Below are 14,921 nucleotides of genomic sequence, written 5' to 3' on the forward strand. Positions count from 1 at the left end.
ATAAGGGTGAAGAAAGCATACTAAAGTGATCTATGATCAGTGTCTATGGGCAACTTCATCCTACTTCCAGTCCTATTTACGTGAGATCAGCTCTTCGGGATGTTACCCTCAAAATACAACCAAACAGGATTTTTCCATTTACCTTGGATGTACTTAGGCTAACGTTTCACCCTGTCTTCCATCCTTCCCTGCAGGTGTCTCTTCCTGAGGCGGAGGTGAAGGCTGGCCTGGCCCTGCAGCCTGCTGCTCTGGAGGTCTCCCTGGTGGACAGGCCCCTCTCCGACCTCCTCTTCACCCAGTTCATGGCCTCCGTCTCGGGAAGGGTCTACTGTCTGGGTAAGCCTGCCCTGGAGCTCTCTCCCATTAGTCTATGACTAACTTTGAACATTTCCCGTTTAGATGTCAAGTAGGAATAATTCAAGGTTAACAATAACCCCTTAGGGAGAAATAACTCTTATTCAATAGGGAACAGTAGGGCACATTTTCTGTTGAATGAAATCAGTCATGGTTAAAAGTGCTTTTCTATTAGACAGACTGAGTGTGTTTTGATGCCTAACTGGGTCATTGTCAGGACAAACACTGAAAACACAGTCAACCTGAATACTCTATTAGTCCTGGCATCCTCGTTAGACAGCCAATCAGTGACTGTCTCATTTTCACGGCTTTACCACTTTGAATAACCTTTGACCTCTTGACCCCCAGCGAACTGTGATGACCTGTCGGTGACCCTGCAGCCGGTGAGTCGTCAGGGGGAGAGGAGGAGCGTGCTCCTCTCAGGGAGCAGTGACACCTTGGAAATCTCCTTCGACAACGTCCTGCCTGGCAAATACAAAGGTATGGACCTCCTGGGTTGTGTTCATTGGGGCAAAAGGTATTAAAAAAAAAAATTGTTGCTATGGAAAACAAAAATGTATTTTTGGGCAAGATCTTTTTAGTAGCTCCTCGTGTCGTTCAGTTTTCTTCCGTTATGTGTCTACTGAACAAGTATGTTATAGGATGGTCAATGTTGCAAGAGAAGAAATCCATACACTAAAGCCAGGCTGTACTCCAGTCTCTCAGGCTAGGTTATGTATGTATTGTCCTTATGTCAATATTGTAGAAATGTCTGACTTTCTGACTCTCTGCTCTCCTCCCTCCCAGTGAGTATCTCCCATGAGGAGTGGTGCTGGAAGCTCAAGTCGGTGGAGGTGGAGGTGCTGGACTCTGACGTGCTGGGAGTAGAGCTCAGACAGATAGGCTACATCCTCCGCTGCTCACTGTCCCACGCCATCACCCTGGTCAGTAGTAACACAGGGGAGGGGTGTGTGTAGGGGACAGAGAGAGTGTGTCTTTAGGTTTGTTCTTATGTGTAGTTGTGTGCATGTGTACTGTTATGTGTTCCTGCGTGTATTTCTGTTTGTGCTTGTTATACACTACACGGCCGAAAGTATGTATTTGGACACCCCTGTAAATCAGTGGATTTGGCTATATCAGCCTCACCCGTTGCTGACCGGTGTATAAAATCGAGCACACAGCCATGCAATCTCCATAGACAAACATTGACCTTACTGAAGAGCTCAGTGACTTTCAACGCGGCACCGTCATACGATGCCACCTTTCCAACAAGTCAGTTTGTCCAAATTTGTCCTGCTAGAGCTGCCCCGGTCAACTGTAACATGCTGATCACACTGCCCACATCGTATGCGTTGCAAAATAAATGTACACGTTATTCAATCATTGCACCCACGCTGCTTGCACTCGTCAACGAGCGTCTGCGTAGCCAGGCGCTAAAATAGAACTTGGTTCTTTTTGTGAAGCTTGATGTGCTACAAGTCCCGCCTCTCCCATCTCCTCATTGGTTTTTAGGAGCATATACCTACGTGGGTGATTGAAAGACGAACTGAGGTCCACACTCCAGTCCAGTTGGTGGTGGTGGTGGTGGTAATGCACCTTAAAGTTGGTTGCCAGCCGCCATATAAAGTCTGAAGAAGAAGAAGCCTGAGGAGATCGGTTTACCCTTTTATCTGTGAATTAATTGTCGGAGTAGATGACCTTGTGCGTTTCAAGTAAACTTACAACCCATTGATTATATCCCAGGAGAAATTAGCTAGCAACAGCAAGCTAGCTAACTTAATTGCCATGAATGTTTCATGTGTTTCGACCTGTCCCCAAATGAATATAGTTGGTTCAGAGTTTGTTTTGATATTTCAACCTGCATATCCTTATCGTGTCTGGTGTGGATGGACAAAATCAACATGCGCCCGCGGACTAGTCCGCATGTAAGTCCTGTTATTGTGAAGTGGAAACGTCTAGGAGCAACAACGGCTCAGCCACGAAGTGGTAGGCCACACAAGCTCACAGAACGAGACCGCAGAGTCCTGATGCGCGTAGCACTTTTAAATCTGTCCTCGGTTTAAGCACTCACTACCAAGTTCCAAACTGCCTCTGGAAGCAACGTCAACACAATAACTGTTCGTCGGGATCTTCATGAAATGGGTTTCCATGGCCGAGCAGCCGCACACAATCCTAAGATCTCCATGTGCAATGCCGAGAGTCGGCTGGAGTGGTGTAAAGCTGTGGTGAGCTTTGGAGCAGTGGAAACGTGTTCTCTGGAGCGATGAATCACGCTTCACCATCTGGCAGTACGACGGATAAATCTGGGTTCGGTGGATGCCAGGAGAACACTACCTGCCCCAATGCATAGTGCCAACTGTAAAGTTTGGTGGAGGAGGAATAATGGTCTGGGGCTGTTTTTCATGGTTTGGGCTAAGCCCTTTAATTCCAGTGAAGGGAAATGTTAACGCTTCAGCATACAAAGACATTCTAGACGATTCTGTGCATCCAACTTTGTGGCAACAGTTTGGGGAAGGCCCTTTCCTGTTTCAGCATGACAATGCCACCGTGCACAAAGTGAGGTCCATACAGAAATGGCTTGTCGAGATCGGTGTGGAAGAGCTTGACAGCCTGCACAGAGCCCTGACCTCAATCCCATCAAACACCTTTGGGATGAATTGGAACGCTGACTGGCAGCCAGGCCTAATCGCCCTACATCAGTACCCGACCTCACTAATGCTCTTGTGGCTGAATGGAAGCAAGTCCAGCAGCAATGTTCTAACATCTAGTGGAAAGCCTTCCCTGAAGAGTTGGAAGGCTTTTGTAGCAGCAATTGGTGGACCAACTCTATATTAATGCCCATGATTTTGGAATGAGATGTTCGACGAGCAGCTGTCCACATACTGTTGGACAGCTGCTCTGATAAGAAGAGTATGAGTGAATTGCTGAGTAAAATGGTTCTTAAATAGCTCATACGTTATTTTACATAATTGTGGTTGCTGGTGTGAAAGTCTAAATGAGTGTGTATGTATCTTGGCAGGAGTTCTTCCAGGATGGCAGCAAGCCTGAGAACGTTGGCGTCTATAACCTCTCCAAGGGGGTCAACCGCTTCTGTCTCTCCAAGCCTGGTGGGAGAAACTCCTCTTCTTTTTACTTGTCTTCAATATCCTTACTGAAAGACCTCTCTTTGGAAAATAAATGTGTCTTTATGAGACTAACCTAGGTTAATATAGGTTACCGGTAGATACATGAGTAAATATATATATATGCTTATTAATCATAAAATCTTGCCTTTGCCAGGTGTGTACAAAGTCACTCCTCGATCTTGCCACCAATTCGAACAGGACTATTATACCTACGACACGTAAGGGTGTTCTATTGGATCCATTTCTATGTTTTCCTTTTATATAGCCCCACCAAAGTGAATGACTCTACTTGTCTAAATGTCTCCTTCAGGTCAGCCCCCACTATCCTGACCCTGACTGCAGTGAGACATCACATGACTGGCCTAATCACCACTGATAAGATCCTGGATGTCACGGTCACCATCAAGTTAGTCCCCGCCACCTCTATAGGCCTGCTATCACTCTACCTTCACTCTACCATGTCCAAACAACCTGGCAAAATGTGGACTGATGGCATTGTCGTTGTTTGTAAGATAAATATCTGAAATTGTGTGTAAGATTTGCTGAGCATTACTGTATACAGAACTCAAAGGGGTGAATCTGTGTGCATCATTTGATTCAACCACCTATTTACATAGAACAGTGTACATCATTCATAAAAAGGTTGGCGATTTACATGCATTTCCAGAATTAGGGTTTAAACATTAATTACTTGATTGTTTTTCTGAATATGACAACACCAAAACAAACACGATTATCACTGTTCCTCCTGTAGGTCATCCATAGTCTGGTCCTGCTGTATAAACCTAAACCCTGTTTATGTGTCCTCCATCAGATCCTCCATAGAGTCTGAGCCAGCTCTGGTCCTAGGCCCTCTGAGAAGCCTGGAGGAGCAGAGACAGGAGCAGCAGCTGCAGGAGATCGAGCTGCGGCGCCAGGAGAGGGAGAGACGCGCCCAAGAGGCTGAGGATGGCGGTGACAGCCAGCCCCCCATCCAAGAGAGAGCTGATGAGCTCACCAGCCCCTTTCACTACGAATTTTCTTACTGGGCCAGGGCTGGGGAGAAGATCACTGTGACTCCCTCCTCCAAGGAGCTTCTCTTCTATCCGCCGGAGATTGAGGCTACTATAACTGGAGGTCAGAGTTCACTTCCTTGTTATCCTCTTCTTTTGTGTATGTTATTGTCTTTGTGTGTGTGTGTGTTTGTGTTTGGTCTGTGGTGTCTGTCTGCATATCTCTCTGTGTGATGTGTAGTGGAAATTCTAACCAAAAGGGAAGAGAGATTCTTCAAACAACAATTTATATTTAATTAGATTTGCAAAAAATGGATCAGTCAACAATCCGCACAACAGTGCAGAGTTAAAAGCCCAACGAGCAGAGTTGGCTCTCTGCTTTTATAGAAAGTACAACCTCTTGTCTACATGGCAGTTTAGCAGATGTGTGTAAACAGGGGCGGAACATAGTGATTGGTTTGTCTGTGCAGATCTTAAGATGGCTTGAGGTTGATAGCTCTAGGGCTCAACCGTCTAACTGCATTTATCACATCTCACAGATAGTAAAAACACAGGATGTCTCACATGCTGGGGTCACACCCAAACGGATCTTAGCTATTCGCCCAGTCTTGTGACTAAGTCACACGAAGACACATTTGTTTCAGGTTAGAAAAAAACAAACACTTCTTTGGGCTAAAATCCCATTAACGGGATCGATTTGACAACATCCGGTGAAATGGCAGAGCGCCAAATTCCCCCCAAAATATTAAAAATATTTAGCTTTCATACATTCACAAGTGCAACACACCAAATTAAAGCTTAACTTCTCGCTAATCTAGCCACCGTGTCAGATTTCAAAAAGGCTTTACGGCGAAAGCAAACCATGTGATTATCTTAGGACAGCGCCCAGCATACCAACACATTAAAATCAGATTTCAACCCGCCAGGCGCAACACAAAAGTCAGAAATAACGATTTAATTCATGCCTTACCTTTGAAGAACTTCTTCTGTTGGCACTGCAATATGTCCCATAAACATCACAAATGGTCCTTTTGTTCGATTAATTCCGTCGTTATATCTCCAAAATGTCCATTTATTTGGCGCGTTTCATTCAGAAAAACACCGGTTCCAACTCACCCAGCATGACTACAAAATATCTAATAAGTTACCTATAAACGCTGTCCAAACATTTGAAACAACTTTCCTAATACAACTTTAGCTTATTTTGTTACGTAAATAATCGATAAAATTTAAGACGGCATAAACGGTGTTCAATACCGGATAAAAATAACGTGAAGTGCGTGACCTGGAGCGCGCATCAAAACATTAGAGTTTACTAGGCTGGACCCTCGTTCTGAACAGCCGTACTTCTTAATTTCTCTAAAGAAAAACATCAACCAATTTCTAAAGACTGTTGACATCCAGTGGAAGTGATAGGAACTGCAAGCAAGTGCCTTATAAATCTAGATACACAAAGAAAACTCATTGAAAACACTGTCACCTCAACAAAAACAAATCCTGGATGGTTTGTCCTCTGGGTTTTACCTGCCAAATAAGTTCTGTTATACTCACAGACATAATTTGAACAGTTTTAGAAACTTTTTAGAGTGTTTCTATCCAAATCTACCAATGTTATGCATATCCTAGCTACTGGGCCTGAGTAGCAGGCAGTTTACTTTGGGCACGTTTTTCATCCGGATGTCAAAATACTGCCCCCTAGCCCAAAGAAGTTAACATATAGCAAGAGACAATTCTCTTAAGTAGTATCACACGGGATAGCATAACTCATTTAGTAATTTTCCACCACAGGTGTATAACCTGTTTTTGTCTGTCTCTATATTTATATATGGTGTAACTCCCTATTCTCTGCCCCAACCAGCACCCATCCACAGAGATCTGTCCAGGGCGTGTGGTGGACATCACCGGCCATGAAGCTCTGTGTGCAGCGGTAATCTATATACCTTCTCTGATTCTGTCCCCTTCTCACAGAGTCTTGTCCAGGGCGTGTGGTGGACATCGCGGGGCGGGCTGGTCTGTTCCTGGAGGGCCAAGTGACTCCAGAGTTGCAGGGCGTAGAGATCTCCATCACCGAGAGAGGAGCCAAGGCCCCCCTCATCACCGTCGCCACCAACGAGAACGGGGCTTACAGGTATACATGACTATCCCCTAACCATAACCTCAGTCACTGCTGTGTTAGTCGTAAGGCTAACATGGCCTACTCATCCTTGCCCTAGGCATCAGGCAAAACATCTTGCAAGCTGGGGTTGCTTGTTCAAATCATGCTCTTGTTGTTTTTTTACAATATATTTGATCACTTTGCGTTTTAATCTAGCCACTTGAAATGTCCACCATGTTAAATATTTGTTGCTTTAGATTAGCTTCAGGCAGGTTTTCTCATGGTGTTTGGTAAATAAATGCTCCTTGATTGTGACATTTGTAGGAAACGTACAGTAATACAAGTCAACCTGAATGACTTTCTATTGGTTGTTTCTCCCTCCCCAGTGTTGGTCCCCTGCACAGTGACCGTCACTATGACATCAGTGCCAGTAAGGAGGGCTTCATTCTCAGCACTGTAGAGGGAACCCAGGGAGACTTCAAGGCCTTTGCCCTGGCTGGAGTCACCTTCAAGGTACAGAACACACATACTACTAGCTAGCTCAGTGGAAAGAACAGGCCATTTATTAGCCTTTGTCTTGTTGGCAAAACATTGTTTTTTGTTTAATTAGTAACATTATCCCTCCTTCGGTAGGGTGTGGGTTGTTTAATAAATATTTGATGAGTCTGTTCTGCGAATGTATTGCCATTCAACAGTGTTCTTTTGGAATTTTGCCTTGGTGTCGAACTGCAACTTAAATATAGTTTTGGCTGCGGCAGGGTTTGTATAGTTTTATACAGTGTGTTCATTCTCATATCTCCTATCTTTCTCTGTGTGTCGTAGATCAAGTCAGAGGATGGTCACGCTCTGTCTGGAGTCCTGCTGTCTCTCAGTGGAGGATCGTTCAGATCTAACCTGCTCACCCAGGACACTGGCGTCCTCACCTTCAACAACTTGGTAAGGACCTCGACGTTCCTAACTGAACTCAACACCTACTTTATACCTGTATTATCCTCCTGAATGATTAACTATTAAACACACCGGGCTACTAGGTGGAAGTCTATATTCTGTGTGATGTGAACTGGTGCTGATTTGGTGCAGCAGCACTGCAGGTGGCATTTATTGATTGCATGTCTTCTGTTCTTCCTTTCTATCCCTCCCCTCAGAGCCCAGGTCAGTACTACTTCAAGCCCATGATGAAGGAGTTCAGGTTTGAGCCAGCCTCTCAGATGATCACCGTAGAGGAGGGACAGAATCTCAGCATCCACATCACCGGATTCAAAACAGCATACAGGTACTAGAAATGGGCCAATGAAATTAATCTTTATCTATGTAGCACATTTCATAAAAAGTGAGTGAAACCCAATGAGCTTTAAACTAACTGCAAAAATGTACTAAACAAGGCAGAATGATGTTCAATTCCCCCCCAGCCATCATTAGCCACTTCTTTTTATTGTAACAAATCTTATTCAGGCATGTTCTTGCTGACTTACTTGACAAGGAACGTAACAGTCCCATCCCCAAAATGGCGGTGTGTGATTATTTGTCTGTCCTATCGATCCCCTAAATGGCACCCTGTCTGACCAGTTTCCTGATTTACTGCATCCTATCTAGCTGCTACGGGGCAGTTCAGTCCCTGAGTGGAGATGCTGAGAGGGACGTGTCAGTGGAGGCAGTGGGACAGGCAGAGTGTAGTATCTACAGCGAGGACACAGTCACAGACGAGGAGGGACGCTTCAGGCTCAGGGGCTTGCTGGTGAGTCGGGCCTTTTTGAGGCTTCATAAGGGCTACATAAAGCACTTATAAAGCCTGTATACAAGCACATAAAGTAGTTATGAAGCTGACATAACGATACAACAAATTTGTAAGAGTTACTTTGTGCAGAATGGGTCATTGCGTTTACAACAGCAGTGTTTGGGGGTATCAATTGCTAATAGCTCTGCTATTATTTTTGTGTTGCTAACTTTGAGCTTCTCTCACAGCCTGGCTGTAGATACCTGATCCAGCTGAGAGCACAGGGCAACGACCACATCGAGAGAGCCCTGCCTCAGCACCGCTCCATAGAGGTTGGGAGCACCGACATCGTGGGAGTCAACATCATCGCCTTCAGGCAGATCAACCAGTTTGACCTGAGTGGGAACATCATCACCTCATCAGAACACCTGCCCACCCTCTCTGTAAGATCCCCTCACTACAATACCCATAAAACCTCACCAGAACACCTGCCCACCCTCTCTGTAGGATCCCCTCACTACAATACCCATAAAACCTCACCAGAACACCTGCTCACCCTCTCTGTAAGATCCCCTCACTACAATACCCATAAAACCTCACCAGAACACCTGCCCACCCTCTCTGTAAGATCCCCTCACTACAATACCCATAAAACCTCACCAGAACACCTGCCCACCCTCTCTGTAAGATCCCCTCACTACAATACCCATAAAACCTCACCAGAACACCTGCCCACCCTCTCTGTAAGATCCCCTCACTACAATACCCATAAAATCACCTCATAACTACCTATCTCAATCCAAAAATATTTTCAATGTGTCATAAGGAACTAATTCATAGATGAAGCCAAAATATAGCGGTTTGATGTCCCATGTAATGTTATGATGCCACTTTGAGCAACACCTTTAGGACTAATGCTAAAACGGGCTATATCCATCTAGAGTCCTCTATTTAATTCTATGGCTCCAATTCTCCATATAATTGTATTTCTCCTTGTATTTCTCCTCCTGTCCCGTGCAGGTGAAGCTGTATAAGAGTGACAACCTTGACAACCCCATCAACAGTGTGTCTCTGGGACAGTCCCTCTTCTTCCACTTCCCGCCTCTGGACAGGGATGGAGAGGTATGGACCTGCTACAGAAATGTGCTGTCATTCAGTATGTAAGGTGGTATAAGGCGGGCTAGAAATGTGCTGTCATTCAGTATGTAAGGTGGTATAAGGCGGGCTAGAAATGTGCTATCATTCAGTATGTAAGGTGGTATTATAAGGCGGGCTAGAAATGTGCTATCATTCAGTATGTAAGGTGGTATTATAAGGCGGGCTAGAAATGTGTGTAGCTGATAGCCAAGGAAGCATCACTACTTCCTTCCTGAGACCTGAAGTACTGCTGTACCCAACCCAGAAATGGCTCTTCTGGGTCAGTGCTATTACTTAAATCAAATCTCAACTTATTTAAATTGTATATAACAAAGTTGTAATACACTTCCCAGAAAGAAGAAAAAATCGAAATAATAACAATATTTTATAAATTAAAGCAGAAGACAACAGAGAAATCAAGAACAAATTGAATCTCTTTATTTTGGGATTGTCAGTTTAACAATGTAAAACATATAGAAATACATTTTCTTAATTAAGTTGTCGTTTTTTCAAGATATAACACTATGAAAATTCACAATATATATTTTTTTCTTAGAGTAATACCAGCTCAGATTTCATCCTGATACATTAATCTACGCTGTAGATGAAATAAAAACAGGTTTTTTTTTGTGTAGAAAAGTCTTGGGTGGCCGCCTAAGTGTGTGTTCTGGCCACCTATGTCAAAAAAATTACAAGTAAGTACTTTTTAGGATGGAAAAACGTTTTCGGATATTAAGTATATAGAAAAGATAATGGACCTATATATTTTCATAATATAATCTTTGAGAACTAACAATCACCAAAATAAAAGCTAGACAGTCGGGGAGAATCTAAAATTCAAAAAATTATGCATTCAAGAGTATTTTGTCGACGCATGGAGCCCCCATTGATTTTGTTATGATGTTTGATTCACTCCGTTTTAAAACGTCTACATTTTTCACTGCCAACAACACGAGGGCCTCTAAAATGTTGGTTGGTGACCGCACCATTGCTCACGCCCCCCACCGAACCCACAACCTAAGCTCCATTTTGATCCAAAAAACCCCCGGTTAATTACTCACATTGACTTCTATACTACAGATGGCAAACTTAACTACTGTGTCTTTACAAACCCATCACAAGCATATTATGGCTTAACTATACTGAACAAAATATAAACTCAACATATAAAGTGTTGGTTCCATGTTTCATGAGCTGAAATCAAAGATCCCAAAATGTTCCCATATGCTCAAATGTCTTATTTAGTTTTAAAAAAAATGCACAAATGTATTTATATCCCTGTTGGTGAACATTTCTCCTTTGCCAAGATAATCCATCCACCTGACAGGTGTGGTATATCAAGAAGCTAATTAAACAGCATGATCATTACACAGGTGTCACACAACACAATGGCACAGATGTCTCAAGTTTTGAGGGAGCGTCCACCAGAATTTGGTGTCCACCAGAATTTGGCAGTACGTCCAACCGGTCTCACAACTGCTGTGTGTGTGTGTGTGTGTGTGTGTGTGTGTGTGTGTGTGTGTGTGTGTGTGTGTGTGCGTGTGTGCGTGTTTCAGAGAAAAAGAAGGAAGGAAGAAGTGTGCACTTTACATGTTACCGTAACACCATTGTCTACTGTATTAATAAACCACTTTCTCACAAATCCCTAGATATTTCACACCCAAAGTCATTCCATGCATTTAGAGGAATATGTTGTACACCTCCATACATCATAGCACAGTCCTCCTCTCCAACTTCCGTATCAGGTTCAGACCACCACCAGTAGGCTGTGCCGTCAACCCATTTCCAGGTCCCTTCCGTCAGTCAGACCAATCCAGATGCATTGGTCAAATGTAGTGAGAAATACCTGTTCCTATTGGCTGTTTATGATCACCAGGTCTGCTTTTCTCGCCCGACAGTCATGTTTGCTCTCATTCCAGGATTTCTGTTCGGTAGTGATGTAGTGACAGCTGCATTAGAACTTCAGCCATCCTTCGGGACAGGCTTTTATAAATGTCTCTCTCCCTCTGTAGGTTGGCTGTAGAAATGTGATAGATAGTTAGATGATCCCAGCCAGTAGACAGCAGCCCCAGACACACTGTAGCAACAACAAAGGGTCTCCTTCATGAACTCTCAGTACCTGGGGTAGCATCCTCAGTCTCTGTTATTTTTTATTTTACCTGTATTTAACTAGGCAAGTCAGTTAAGAACAAATTCTTATTTTCAATGACGGCCTTGGAACAGTGGGTTAACTGCCTTGTTCAGGGGCAGAACGACAGATTTTTACCTTGTCAGCTCAGGGATTCGAACTTGCAACCTTTCGGTTACTAGCCCAACCCTCTAACCACTAGGCTACCCTGCCGCCCCGTCAAGACACGTGTCTGGAGTTTCGTAATTGCTCTGTATATAGACCTCTTCATAGGCGTCGGCTCCATTACCAAACAGGTCCTCTGAATGTTCAGGCTGTGGTGTGCTCCATTGGGTCACTGCATCCTCAGTCTCGTTTCTCAAGTTCGGAGGCATGTCTGGAGTTTCATAGTAGGGCTGTTCGTAGACATCGTCATAGATGTCGGCCCCGTTATCTTCATTGGTAAAAATGGCCCGGGACATCTCCATGGTCTACCGCTGTCTCCGTATGAGAGCTGTCGAGTGAGTCCACTCTGGGACTTTCTATTTGTGACCCTGGACATGGAACTGACATACCAGGAAGATGTATATGGAGGGAAAATGGAAAACAAAGTCTAGCTTGTTTTGAGATGTGTGTGTGTGTCCTCTCCCCCAATACAGACCTATGTGTTGATGCTGTACTCAACACTGTCTCGCTCCCAGTACGACTTCTCTCTGCCCCAAGTCTCCTTCACCTCTACAGGCTACCATAAGCACATCACTTTGACCTTCAACCCCAATGTAAGTACACAGTACCTACTCCGCAAGGGCTGAATCCTCCGGCTAGAAGTTCTCCGCAGCCACAGATCTAAGATCAGCTTATCCTGTCCACATTCTAACCTTATCCATTATGTGGGAAAGCACAAAACTGATTTTAGATCAGCGTCTACAGGCAACTTCATCCTAGTTCGGAAAACAACTAATGTAATACATTTAGAATATTGTCATGACAGTGATAATAAAGCCTGCATTGTGTGTCTTCTGAATATTGAATGAGAACCCAATGTGATGTTCTTCATCACAGCGTAAAGTCCCTGACCAGGACGTAGCCCAGGGCTCCTACATAGCTCTACCCCTCACTCTACTGCTCCTGCTGGCAGCCTACAACCATGAGAAGGTACACTGCCTCTACTCCTATTGCAAAGCCATGTATCATGTATCCAATGTACTGTAATTGAGTGTTCTGGTAAATGTTCAAGCAGACCTCCTATTGCCTCTGTATTATGGCATAAATGAATGTATGTATGTACTTTGTATTGAAAAAAACATCATTCTATTGGTTTCTGGGATCTTCATGGCATTTTAGTACACAGAAGATCATATAAAGTGTCATCTCACCCTTTTTAATGCCCTGTCTCTCCCCAGGTGATCCCCCTGCTGCTGCAGCTGGTGAGCCGTCTCCAGGGGGTGCGTAGCCTGAGCCAGGCCGGTGGGGACAACGCTGCCCTGGACGAGGCCAAACGCCAGGCCAAGAGACAGAAGACCCGACGCACATGATCCACAGACCTAACATCTAGCATGTAAACTACCCCAACAGGAACCACAGACATACTGTGTCTGAAATGGCACCCTGTACCATATATAGTGCACTACTTTTGACCAGAACCCTATGAGAGTAGTCCACTATGTAGGGGATAGGGCCATTTCAGTTGCAGCCATACTGTACAATAGCATACTTTACCGTACTATACCCATAGCCAACCAGGCTCTGTCTATGGACTGATGTTACCAGCATTGGTTCTATGGAAGGTTCTATGGAAGACTGTCTGTGTAGTTCTGTTCTGTGGGACTCCTTCGTTTTATAGAACACTCACTCATCAGAAATATTAAGAAGAATCCATTTTGTCGATATGTATATGAGCCATTGTTGCTTTTTTTTTTACATTTGTAATGAATGAATTGTCAATTGAGATAAAAAAAAAAAAACACTTTGGCGGTCTTAAAGGAGGTGGTTATGTCAATGTGGGTTTCATGGGGATTTTGGGGTTTCAGGGTCACGCTTTGGGGTAACGATGCATCATGAAAGCTTTATAACTTGTTATAAAAGTGACAAACTGTTCATGATAAGTTATTTACTATGACGTGCAGTGGCATTCATTTTAATCACATCCAATTCAGCCAGCTGTTCAAGTCACTGCATGTGTCATAAGGAGGGCCAGGAGTTTGTTTTCCTGACCACATGACCTGACCAGATGTTGGCCTATAAATGGTTCCTGGTCAGATCACATGGTCTGAAAATACTCCTGGCCCTAGTATGGAATGGTTTGTCATAATGGTTCTGAAATGTTATGTCATGTTTTTATAATGGGTTCTACAGGCTGTGGTAGTTTGAAGCATGGTGGATGTTATGTGTTGGTCTGTCAGTTTGCTCAGGGAGAGTGGGTGGGTTGAGGGTGGGGGGGGGGTCTAAGTGTTTGAAAGGGTTAGGGTTAATAATTACAGTAACAAGATAAGAAATTACGATTTCGGGTAGGGAGCTGTAGGGGTATAACTTTTTGTTAGTGATAATTATTAATTTATTAACATTTTATTTGTCTGATCTGATGTGAATGATGAGCAGTTTGGTAGCAAATTTATTTTACGGTGTGTTTGTGTTTTTGAGAAAATAAACGGTCCGATTTCAAGGTATGCAAGCTATCTGAATGCAAAGGCAACCAGTGTAAATGTATCAGACAAGTATCTACTACCTACGAGGAGATATTTTCTCAAAGTCCGGGACGAATCCTAGCTTTCACTTTATAAAGTCAAATCTTTACAGGTTTTCCCATTGACATCAATCCATGACTAAGTGAAAATTCACTTGTAAGTTTAGGATTTGCAGTACAATGTTTGTCTCGACCTAAGCTAAAACAGAAGATGTGATAATCTTGAATAATTACTGAAGAAAATGTAATTGGTTCATCCAAGTTTCTACTCAGGTGGTAATATGAATGTGAAATGGAACCACCTTAACCAATCTCTTTTTGTACATGGTATGCTATTCTCCTGTTCTTCTTAGTTATGGCCAATTTTAAAGAAAAAGATGAACAGGCCAATGGCTATTTACTCAGCTGAAACATATTCCATTTAGGTTATGGTTGATGGAGAGAGTCGGGTTGAAGAGTCTGATCTGTGTGAAATTAATGATAAATAAAATCTGACATGGGAAAATGTGCTCCTGTTTGGCTCAGTTGGTAGTGCTGTGTGCAACTGTCCTGGGTTCGGTTCCCCCTGGAGCCGTGCAACAAATGTATGTAGCTTTGGATAGAAGCGACTGCTAATGGTTAGAGCGTTGGGCCAGTAACCAAAAGGTCGCTGGGTCGAATCCCCTAGCTGACAAGATGAAAAATCTGTCGACGTGCCCTTAAGCAAGGTACTTAACCCTGATTTGCCTCAGGGCC

At 43.7% G+C, this 14,921-nt stretch overlaps 1 protein-coding gene across 1 annotated transcript in view; it reads left to right on the forward strand.

Annotated features, from left to right (window-relative positions):
• The window catches only part of LOC115147274 (nodal modulator 1-like), a 33,774-nt gene extending 19,079 nt beyond the window's left edge, over window positions 1-14,695 (forward strand). The window contains 17 exon segments of the mRNA XM_029689423.1: window positions 195-336; window positions 703-834; window positions 1,141-1,277; window positions 3,353-3,440; window positions 3,613-3,676; window positions 3,769-3,864; window positions 4,273-4,574; window positions 6,419-6,578; window positions 6,932-7,058; window positions 7,368-7,481; window positions 7,691-7,818; window positions 8,139-8,280; window positions 8,508-8,702; window positions 9,280-9,381; window positions 12,163-12,282; window positions 12,566-12,658; window positions 12,907-14,695. Coding sequence (XP_029545283.1) covers window positions 195-336; window positions 703-834; window positions 1,141-1,277; window positions 3,353-3,440; window positions 3,613-3,676; window positions 3,769-3,864; window positions 4,273-4,574; window positions 6,419-6,578; window positions 6,932-7,058; window positions 7,368-7,481; window positions 7,691-7,818; window positions 8,139-8,280; window positions 8,508-8,702; window positions 9,280-9,381; window positions 12,163-12,282; window positions 12,566-12,658; window positions 12,907-13,038 — 2,274 coding nt within the window. The 3' untranslated portion in view covers window positions 13,039-14,695.
• The last annotated feature ends 226 nt before the right edge of the window (window positions 14,696-14,921 follow it).

Source organism: Salmo trutta, chromosome 14, assembly GCF_901001165.1.
Source record: "Salmo trutta chromosome 14, fSalTru1.1, whole genome shotgun sequence".
Lineage (NCBI taxonomy): Eukaryota > Metazoa > Chordata > Actinopteri > Salmoniformes > Salmonidae > Salmo > Salmo trutta.